Genomic DNA, 10,287 nt, shown 5'->3' on the forward strand with positions numbered 1-10,287 from the left:
GATCAGTCGCCGGCAGTGTCACTGGCCCTCATATATGGGATCCAAACCGGAGCCCTCTGGCGTCCCAAGCCAGTTCTTAACCATCGCGCCACTCGGCCGGCCTCCCCTATTATATTTTAAATGTTCAAATTTGGTGAAAATCACCTTTGCAAATAATTTATCAGACTTTCAAGGTCATATTGCTCATGGATCTGAAGAGACTAGTATCAGAGGCATGGAGATCATGTTAACCATTTTCTACCTTCTCGCTCTTGTTATTTGAGTTGACCTTTATATCTTGACATTAGTCAGTTCTTACAGGTAATCAAAAGTTGATCATATGCTTATGTTTTAAGTATGATTATATACTTTTAAAATAACATGTCTGTTGAAGCTCTAAAATTATTTTATTTTCTTAAATTTCTTTTTCAGTCTGATCTTGTGGATCAAAGTATATTTAATTTTATCCCAGAGGGGGAACATTCAGAGGTTTATAAAATACTCTCTACCCATCTGCTGGAAAGTGACTCATTAACCCCCGAATATTTAAAATGTAAGTAGTAGCTGTTAAGCAAAAAGTCAAATATCTTTGGTCATATTATAGTTTACTTTTGTAAGTTCGTGACAGACACAGACATATTTAACTAAATTAACACATAGCATCATTCCATATACCTTATTAGATTCTCTTGAAGTATAAAAAATATATGTAAAATGATGTTATGACTGTATTTAAAGTCTGAACTCTGTTCCAGGGTATATTGAAATCCCATCTTTTTTTGTTGTAATAGTTATGCCATAAAACTGTTTTCCACAAAAATGGAGCTTTACAACATATTTTTATTAATTTTTAAAGAAAATTTTATTTAATGAGAAAATTAGACATTCTGATTTTCACTGTAATTCAACTGGACACTGAAACTGTGGGAAAAAGTAACTTCTATATTTTTATGAATTATTAAATAAAGGAAATTGTTGCTTTATTAATTAAACAGAATTAGTTGTTTATTGGATGCAGCTAATGTGCCAGGCACTTGTGCTATATCATAGAAGTGCTAAGAATAATGAAAAATAGTTCCTGCCTTCAAGAAGTATGAAATATTATGTTATAGTCAGACATATCCCCTAGATTCATTGGAAAAATTAATTTGACCAGAATGCCTAATTTTCTTCACTAAAGTACCCTGTATAAAATCTGAAATTATTACAACACTATATGGGCCATTAGCTATTACATATTTTCTCTAATCACTTTTCTTTATGATATTTAAATTTGGCTTTTCTGATAATACTGACATCAATCATTTGAAAAGTTCTTTGTATTTTGAACCCTCAAATGTAGAACACTAACTGTCCAAGAATTGAGATATACATACACACACACACCCATATATACATATATAACTATGTATGACTGTATCTCTGATAAGAATGGATAGCCTGTCCGAAGGAGTTGAAAAGAACCACAGACCAGGAGAACCCATATGAAGCCTGTTTATAATTGTTTAAAAATTAATGCCATTTCCTATAGACTAGTCTTCCATGTAGGAGAAACATTTGGGCTGTATATAATGATGTAGAGGTGTCAGTTATATGCCTGTGAATAGTATTTAAAGTCATGGATTAAATGACATTCCTTGAGGTGATATGTAGAGCAAGGATAGCAGAATTAGAACGGTGGAACCCTGGGACATAGCAAGAAGTAGACAACTGGGAAGGAATCCACTTTAGAGACCTTTATAACGGCAGAATTGGCCAGGCAGCTGAGTGAAAGCTTCTGGCAGAAAGACAGACTTTAGGCTTCTGTTTCCAAGATCAAAGGTAAGGATGGTGGCAATACTTTTTGATGGAGAAAAGCCTTAATTAAATGACTTGCTGACCACCTAGTTAAAAATTGATATACAAAAAGTTATTTCCCCAGAAAAAAAGTGTTTCATGTCACAGGAGTAAACATGATTTAAAACAGAGGGGAAAATTGCTTAGATAATTCAGGATTCTAAAGGTAGGTCATGTGGGCCGTAATGAAGGTGAGGTGGTGCAGGTGTGATTTGTGTCTAGAGAAGGAAATAGGGCCCATATTTCATCCTAAGGAGTTTGACTTTTATTGTTTACATAGTGAGGAGCCAGTGAAAGGGTGGTTTTGTGGTCTGAAAAATAAATCTCTCAGGTGGATAATTTTGAAAAAGACCAGACTGGAGATAAACATGAAAACTATATACTCTTAGCAATAGATGTAAGTATGGAGAGGAAAACATGCATATGAGTATTGAATAGATAAACTCAATAGGACTTGGTATTAGGCACAGGTGACCAAGTGGTTAAGGATCATCACTGGGGAAGGTTTTAGGAAAAAGGCTGTTAGATTTTTTTATCCTGTTGACTTAGATGGTAAAGTCATTCCTGATAATGACAGAAGAGTATGAGTTCAGTGCTGTGAGTGAAGAGAGGCTTTTCTCATCCTTGAGTGTTGAAATAATAATGAAAGTGTAACATGCATCCAAGAGTAGTAGGGAAAGTTGAATCCTAGTGGCAGAAGTGTGGAAGAATGTACAGTACATTTTTGCAGTTGCCTAGATGCAAGGTAATTTGCATCTGTACTAAATTGGTGGTATCAGATGCTCAGTTGGGAAAAAAAAATGGCTTACGAGAGAACTTCTTTGGTGAAAAACAATAGCAGGTCCTGTTGATGAATTAGTTTGGAGGCTTGTGATAGGAAGAGAAAAGACCCAATTGATACAGTTGGGAGATAGGCACACATGGGACAAAGAGGAAGGACAGCTGGTTTAGGAAGAAAGGGATAAATTCACTTTGAAATATTTTGAGTTACTGATGGGACAATCAAGTAGAAGTGACCTGAAAGCAAATAGTAACCTGAGACTTTCTCTTATATAAAATGTTAGCGTTGGGGGGAGAGATTTAGGAGTAAATACGTTTACCAAATGCCAATAAATGTATAAAGGATAGTAGAAAATCAAAATCAAAACAACTTTTGTGAATGTCTGTACTTTGAAGACTGATTAGCAGAAGAGATAAAAATATTCAATAACATAGGAAGGTACGTTTCATGCTATAGGAATAGAGAAGTATGAATTTTAAGAAGAGGTAGTAACAATGAGGAATGCCCATTTAAGTTAATGATACAGTAGTACCCCCTTATCTACGGTTTTACTTCCTACAGTTTCGGTTACCTGCGGTCAGCCTCAGTCTGAAAATACTAAATGGAAAATTACATAAATAAACAATTCACAAGTTTTAAATTGCTCACCATTCCAATTAGCGTAGTAAAATCTCACACCATCCTACTCTGTCACACCGGGATATGAATCATCTATTTGTTTAGTATATCCACTCTGTACATGCAGTACAATAAGATATTTTGAGAGAGAGACCACATTCATGTAACTTTTATTGCAGTATATTGTTATACAGGCATACCTCGGAGATATTGTGGGTTTGGTTTAAGACCACCGCAATAAAGTGATTCTTGCAATGATCTTTTTGCTTGTGGTGAGTCTTGCCTTCAATTTGTACAAAACTCAGTATCTGTGAAATGCAATAAAGCAAAGTGCAGTAAAATGAGGTATGCCTGTAATTGTTCTTTTATTAGTTATTATTAATCTCTTACTGTGTCTAATTTGTAAATTAAAATTTATCATAGATATGATAGGTATGTATGTATAGGAAAACACAGTATATATGGGATTGGTACTATCCATGGATTCAGACAACCACTTGGGGGTTTGGAACGTATCTCCTGTGGATAAAGGGAACTACTGTACAAATATTGGTGGTCTTTAGAAGAACAATTTCTATAGAGGTATGAGAAAAAAAGCCACAGTGCATGAAGTTAAGGAAAATGAATATATGGAAGCTAGAGCACATAGTGCAAAGGAAGGCGATCTATGATGCTAAAAAGAGTAGCATGAAAAATCCTTTATCTGTTTGAGGGGAAGACCTGAGCAAATGTAAAAGTAGAAGAAAGTTAAGGACCCAAAGAAGAGAAGGTGTGGACACTAAAGGAATGAATAGCAATGCCGTGGCCGTGATCCTAGAAAAGTAGGAAAGACTGTTCAAGGCAAACATAAAAACATTACCTTCAGAAGGGGAAGCAAAACCTTTCTTTGAAATTAGAGTGGAGAATGAGAAGGAAGGACAGATAAAAATGGGGAGACGTGGAGTTGCTTATATTAGATCTGTTTTCTTTATTCAGGGAAAAATCAGGTCGTCTTCTTAGAGGTACTCTATTTTTATGAACTAAACAAAATGTCATTGAGGACTTTCATTGGAGACAATAATGATTGTAAACTTACACAACTTTTGTATTTCATGTGATATATTACTTGTGATAAATCATAAGTATATTACATTTTTTCTCTTATTTCAGCAAAAAATCAGTTAGAATTCTCTTGTCATATGCTTCGAGGAACAATAGACCCAAAGGAGCCATCTACCTATGAATATGTGAAATTTATAGGGAATTTCAAATCCTTAAACAGTGGTGAGTTAAAATGCTTTTCTTACAATGTATTTTAATCTGCATTCTTTTAAGCTGTTAAAGACACAGATTTTGAACATCAATAAAAACTAGATTTTACAGGAGTAGCTGATAATATGTATTTCCTTATTGTTTTAGTATCCACTTCAGCACACAATGGTTTTGAAGGAACTATACAACGCACACACAGGCCTTCTTATGAAGATAGAGTTTGTTTTGTAGCTACTGTCAGATTAGCTACACCTCAGTTCATCAAGGTATGTTTCTAATTTTATTTCCTAAAGGGGATTTAATTTCATGTTATGAGAATGAACTACATGTAATTTTTTTTTGTTTTTTCCTGAATAACAAACTTCCTGCAGACATTAAAGGTAGTGATGACCATGAGTCTTTAAATATACATGATCATTATATTTTTGAAGCAAATAATGAATTACCAAGGTGCTCATTAAATTATATAATTAATTTTTAAATGTATATCCTTTGCAGTTCATCATTGTCCTGCAGTTGTGCAAAATTTGAGGATGCTTTTTTTGTATACTTAACAATCTGCATTATAGGGAATGGCCAAAAATCTAGTTAATTTTAAAGACTGTATTGAATCAGCAGTTAGAAAATCTTAACCCAATCTTGCTCTGCTTGTTTTGATCTTAGGAAATAATAGCAGCAGCTAAGGGGAAGTTATAATCATATTTGAGTACTAGTAAGGTGATTGTGGCCATAGTAGAAGATGGGTTGAAGGACACGGAGACTTGTTTGGGGAGACAATCTGGCGGTAATGTGAGCCAGTGATGGCCAGGGTCTAGAGTCTAAACTAAGACACTGAAGATGGATGGGATTGAATAGATTTTCTTTAAACTTAGAAGGTAAAATTAAAAGGATGTATAGTGGCCATTTAGATGGTGAAAGGTGAAAACGAAAGTGTGTTGGGACTGTTAAATTTCTAGACTAATCGCACAATCCAGGTATGCCTCCTAATGAGATGGAAAATTATTTTAACTGGGTCTGATGAATAGGCAGTTAGTTCATTTTAGGACATACTGAGTTTGTGATGTGTGGGGACATCTGGACAGAAATACAGAATTATAATTCAGAAGAGAGACCTGAATTCAGAATTAGGGTTTATAGCCATGTGATTGAATGGAGTAATGTGTAAAGTAAGAAGTACTCCCCTAGAAGCCTGCATTTGTTTATTTCCACATCCTTTAGTACTAGAAAATTAAAATACTTTAAAAACTGCTTAGGGAAAAGTTATCTAATAATTACTTTTATGGCTAACAACAATTACGATTTTTCTAAGGACAGAGAAAAGTATTTCTAAATTTTAATTTTTAATTTATTTGTAGGAAATGTGCACTGTTGAAGAACCCAATGAAGAGTTTACATCTAGACATAGTTTAGAATGGAAATTTCTATTTCTAGATCACAGGTAACTCCATTTTTAAATTTTACAAAAAGGTAGTAGTCATATTATATGATTGTTTAAATTAATGGATTTCAAGGACAGACTTTTTCTAATCAGGAAGATCCAGTCCATTAATCATTTTTTCAAAAATTAAAGGTTCCCCCTGAAAATTGATTTCTAGTTGGGAGTGTTTCTTATTATGGAAAAAGTTATAATATTGATTATTTTGTATGTAATTTAGGGCGCCACCCATAATAGGATATTTGCCATTTGAAGTTCTGGGAACATCAGGCTATGATTATTATCATGTGGATGACCTAGAAAATTTGGCAAAATGTCATGAGCACTGTAAGTAAACTTTAATCTCTCTGGTGATAATAACTTTTAAAAAATCATATAAACAACTATTAATAGAAGGTGGTAAAGTGCAGACTTACAACTGTTTTTGTATTTTGAAATATAACCGGAGATTTTAGTTGATCTGTATAACCAACCCAGCAGGAGATCAAGTTTGAATTAAACATGTTCCTATTTTATATATTTGTAACAGTAAGTACAGTTTTATAATATGGTGTGTAACAGAAGTAGGTGCCTTTGAAAATTGTAATAGTATGTCAAAATGTTAGAACACTATTCATAAATTTTGACTTACAGGCATGCAAGTCTGCTCAGGAGACAGGTACACATGTAGACCATCTGTTAGAAAGCTCATAGTGAGTGCTTAGTGTTACCTGTTGTTATTGTTATTAGCAGCAGAAGCATTGTCATCTTATCGTGCCCTGCATTATTCTAAACAATTTATGTATTTTATCTCCATTATTAATCACCACAGTTCTAGAAAGTAGATACTGTTATCTCCACGAGTAAACTCAGACATAGATAGGCTAAATAATTTACCCACAATCCCGTAACTCATTGGTGGCAGCAACAGGTTTAGAGTGTAGAACTACCCCTTTACCGTGCACATGCTGTTTATTCTTTGTTTCAGAGGTTTGTTTTAATGATAGGTTTTATTTGCTTTCCAGCTTCCTCCCCAGATTCTACTCTCTTGGGTGTCCTCTAAAGCTTAATTAGCTATTTAAGATACTTTCATGATATCTTAGGTTGGTCTATATATGAAACCTTTCTATATGAAAATTAAGAATATTATATAATAGCATCAACTATAGGGAAGATTTTTAGAGTAAAGTCATTTCAACACAGAAGAAAACATTATTCACTCCAAGTGATAATCAGAGCACTATGATGGCAGAGAGAGAGAGAGAGAGAGATAATATTGATTTCTGACCAGCGTTTCCTAAGGTTTGGTCCATTGAATTGCTAGTCCATTAAAATGGATTTTATGGTCAAAGAAGATTAGGAAACACTTCATAATCAGTCCTACCCCACCAGCCCCAATCTTAACATAGATTAGTATACTTAAGGCTTTGAGAAGACAAAATAAACCTACATAACAAAGTTTCCCAAATTAATTAAACCATGAGACCCTTATTTTAACTTAATATCCACTAAAAGGCTTCAAACTTAACAGTCTACAAAGAGTGTTTTGGTAAGTACTGCACTTATCGGTTACTTCAAACAACTAAGTTACTCTGATTTTGGTTAGTTATGGTTTAGAGTTAAATGCTTCAGAGATGGTGTACCTGCCAGGGTACGCACAGGTTGGGAAAGAAGTCAGGTTTTATTATTTATTGCTGTTACCCTCATTATATCTTGCCAGGAGAAAGCCAATATGTGAATACCATATTCTTTAGTATTTGGAAATTTATTGTATATGAAAAGTATCTAAGATCAGCAATAATTGGCTATAAGTTGGGCTCTGTGGAAGATAATTGTTTGGGACCTTAAGCTGTCTCTACAAAATAGCATTTTTATATAATATAAAATTTTATATAATGAAATAAAATGACAGATTTGTAACTAATAATAAGAATCAAAAAATATTTTTCTCTTTTCTTCTTAGTAATGCAATATGGAAAAGGCAAATCATGTTATTACAGGTTCCTGACCAAAGGACAACAGTGGATTTGGCTTCAAACTCATTATTATATCACTTATCATCAGTGGAATTCAAGGCCAGAGTTTATTGTTTGCACTCACACTGTAGTAAGGTAAATCCTTTTACAGAATTCCTGAACTATAGAAACATCCATAATGATTTTGATAATGAAATTTTTATGTATGACTTGTTAATAAACTGCAAAGTGATTCCCTCCATTTTTTATATATAGTTTCAATATTATTAAATTTACTTACATTATCAGAAAGAGAATACAGCTATATATACCAGGGGTGCCAAAAAAATGTATACACGTTTTAAGAGATGTTGTCTATGCTCAAGCAGTAGTTCGCTGTAATCAGAAGTGCCTGGGTGCTGATGGTAACCACTTTGAGCATCTCTTGTAATTGCAGAAGTCAAACGTGGCTTGTGTTCATCTTTTGTTATCGGTATATATTATTAAAATTAATACAGTTTTTTCCTTTCTTAAAATGTGTATACATGTTTTTGGTACCCTCTGTAGATATGTAGTTCTCAATGTGAATTTTGTGGTTTTGAGCAGAAGTTGTAACTCTCCTTTATGTACCAAAGTCAGTCATTTAAAAGGAAAATTAGAGTACATAGCGTACTCTTTCTTTAATTACTCTTAATTTAAGAACTATGTAGTTATAGATTACTTATGTTAGATACCTAGAAAAATACAATTTGAATTAAAATGGTACACTATAGATATGTTGTAGGTTTGTGTGACACATGGAAAATAGCCTGAAATTAGTGATTAATGAGTAAGACACATAATGAACACTGAATGGTTGTCCCTCTGCAATATTTTAAATAAACAACCAAACACTAAAATTCTATTTTTTTCATTTGTAGTTATGCAGAAGTTAGGGCTGAAAGACGACGAGAACTTGGCATTGAAGAGTCTCTTCCTGAGATAGCTGCTGACAAAGTATGTATCTTACAGTTTTAAAAAATTATTTCATTTCTTCCCAATGGAAAGACAAGACTTAATAATTTATAGGAAAATTATTTTTGAAACATTTTATTTTCTCAATTGACAGGATTATACATTTACTATTTATTTTTATTTTAAATTTAACATTTTAAAACCTCATCTGCTGGAGGAGTTCGCTATTTAGTGATAATTGGGTGAGAGACATGTATGCTCAGATTTAAGCTGTCGTTTCTTAATTGCCTACAATGTGCTAGGTTCTGGCTAGGTTCTTTATATGAATTACAAAATGTCATTTATTTCTCAGACATTCTTATTTGATAGGTAATATCCTGACTTTGAAAATATGAAACTGAGGCTTTAAGGGGGGTGAAAGCCTCCCCTAAGGACACAGCTGGGAAATTACAGTCAGAATTTGAACTGGTTTTTCTTTTCATTATGTCAGAAGTGTAGTGTACTAGTAACCTATGGTGTGTAACAAAACTTGATAATGTAAAAGAACACATTTATTGTCTCATAGTTTCTGTGATTAAGAATTCAGGTACAGTTTAGTTGGGACCTCTGGTTCAGAATTGGTCATGAAGCTGCAATCAAGGTGTCAGCCCAAGTTCTCTTACAAGGCTGTAAATCAGGGTGTCAGTGGGGGCTCCAGTCATCTCAAGGTTCAACTGGTACAGAATCTGTTTCCAAGCTTACTTTGGTTGTTGTAGGGTCTGGTTCCTCATTGGTAGTTGGATGGAGGGCCTTAATTCCTTACTGGCTGATAGCCAAGGTCATTCTCAGTTCCTTCCAGGTTGCCCTTTTCATCACAGCAAGTATGCAGAAGATCCAAGGAGAGAAAACCCAGCAAGATGAAAATCAGTCTTTTGTAACCTAATCACAGAAGTGACACCACGTCACTTTTGTCTATTCTGTACATTACAAACAAATCACTAGGTTCAACCTACGCTCCAGGGGAAGGATTATACAAGGGAGTGAACACTGGGAGGCGGGAATCATCGTAAGGCATGTCAGAAGTTGCCTGCCACAGGTATTTTTGACCTGCAGAAAACAATGAAATGGAAAGAGTCAAGAATCTATATAAAAAGTGAGTTAAGGGCCAGCCGAGTGGCTCAGTTGGTTAAGAGCTTGCTCAAGACGCAAGCTCTGAGTACCAGCGGTTTGATGCCCGGCCCGAGCTGAGCTGCCGCTGAGCTGCCAACAGGTGGCGGGATGGCTCAGCTAAAAAAAAAAAAAAGTGAGTTAAATAGACAGCATGCCAGGGAACAATATGGGGGCGGGGCGGGGGGGGGAAGATATTGTGCAGTCATTCAGAAAACCTTAATAAGTGCCTACCATGTGCCAGGAAGTACTGGACATGGCTCTATCAGCGGTTCTCAACCTGTGGATCGTGACCCCTTTGGGGGTTGAACGACCCTTTCACCGGGGTCGCCTAAGACCATCGGAAAACAAAA

At 34.7% G+C, this 10,287-nt stretch overlaps 1 protein-coding gene across 13 annotated transcripts in view; it reads left to right on the forward strand.

Annotated features, from left to right (window-relative positions):
- Positions 1-10,287, forward strand: part of CLOCK (clock circadian regulator) — a 120,611-nt gene that overhangs the window by 78,731 nt on the left and 31,593 nt on the right. For all 13 annotated transcript variants that reach the window (XM_019640851.1, XM_019640848.1, XM_019640847.1 and 10 more), the window contains 7 exons: positions 412-532; positions 4,364-4,477; positions 4,613-4,731; positions 5,821-5,903; positions 6,121-6,227; positions 7,843-7,990; positions 8,755-8,830. In XM_019640851.1, coding sequence (XP_019496396.1) covers positions 412-532; positions 4,364-4,477; positions 4,613-4,731; positions 5,821-5,903; positions 6,121-6,227; positions 7,843-7,990; positions 8,755-8,830 — 768 coding nt within the window. The remainder of the gene's footprint in view (positions 1-411; positions 533-4,363; positions 4,478-4,612; positions 4,732-5,820; positions 5,904-6,120; positions 6,228-7,842; positions 7,991-8,754; positions 8,831-10,287) is intronic.

Source organism: Hipposideros armiger, unplaced genomic scaffold, assembly GCF_001890085.2.
Source record: "Hipposideros armiger isolate ML-2016 unplaced genomic scaffold, ASM189008v1 scaffold_53, whole genome shotgun sequence".
In the NCBI taxonomy this organism is placed as follows: domain Eukaryota; kingdom Metazoa; phylum Chordata; class Mammalia; order Chiroptera; family Hipposideridae; genus Hipposideros; species Hipposideros armiger.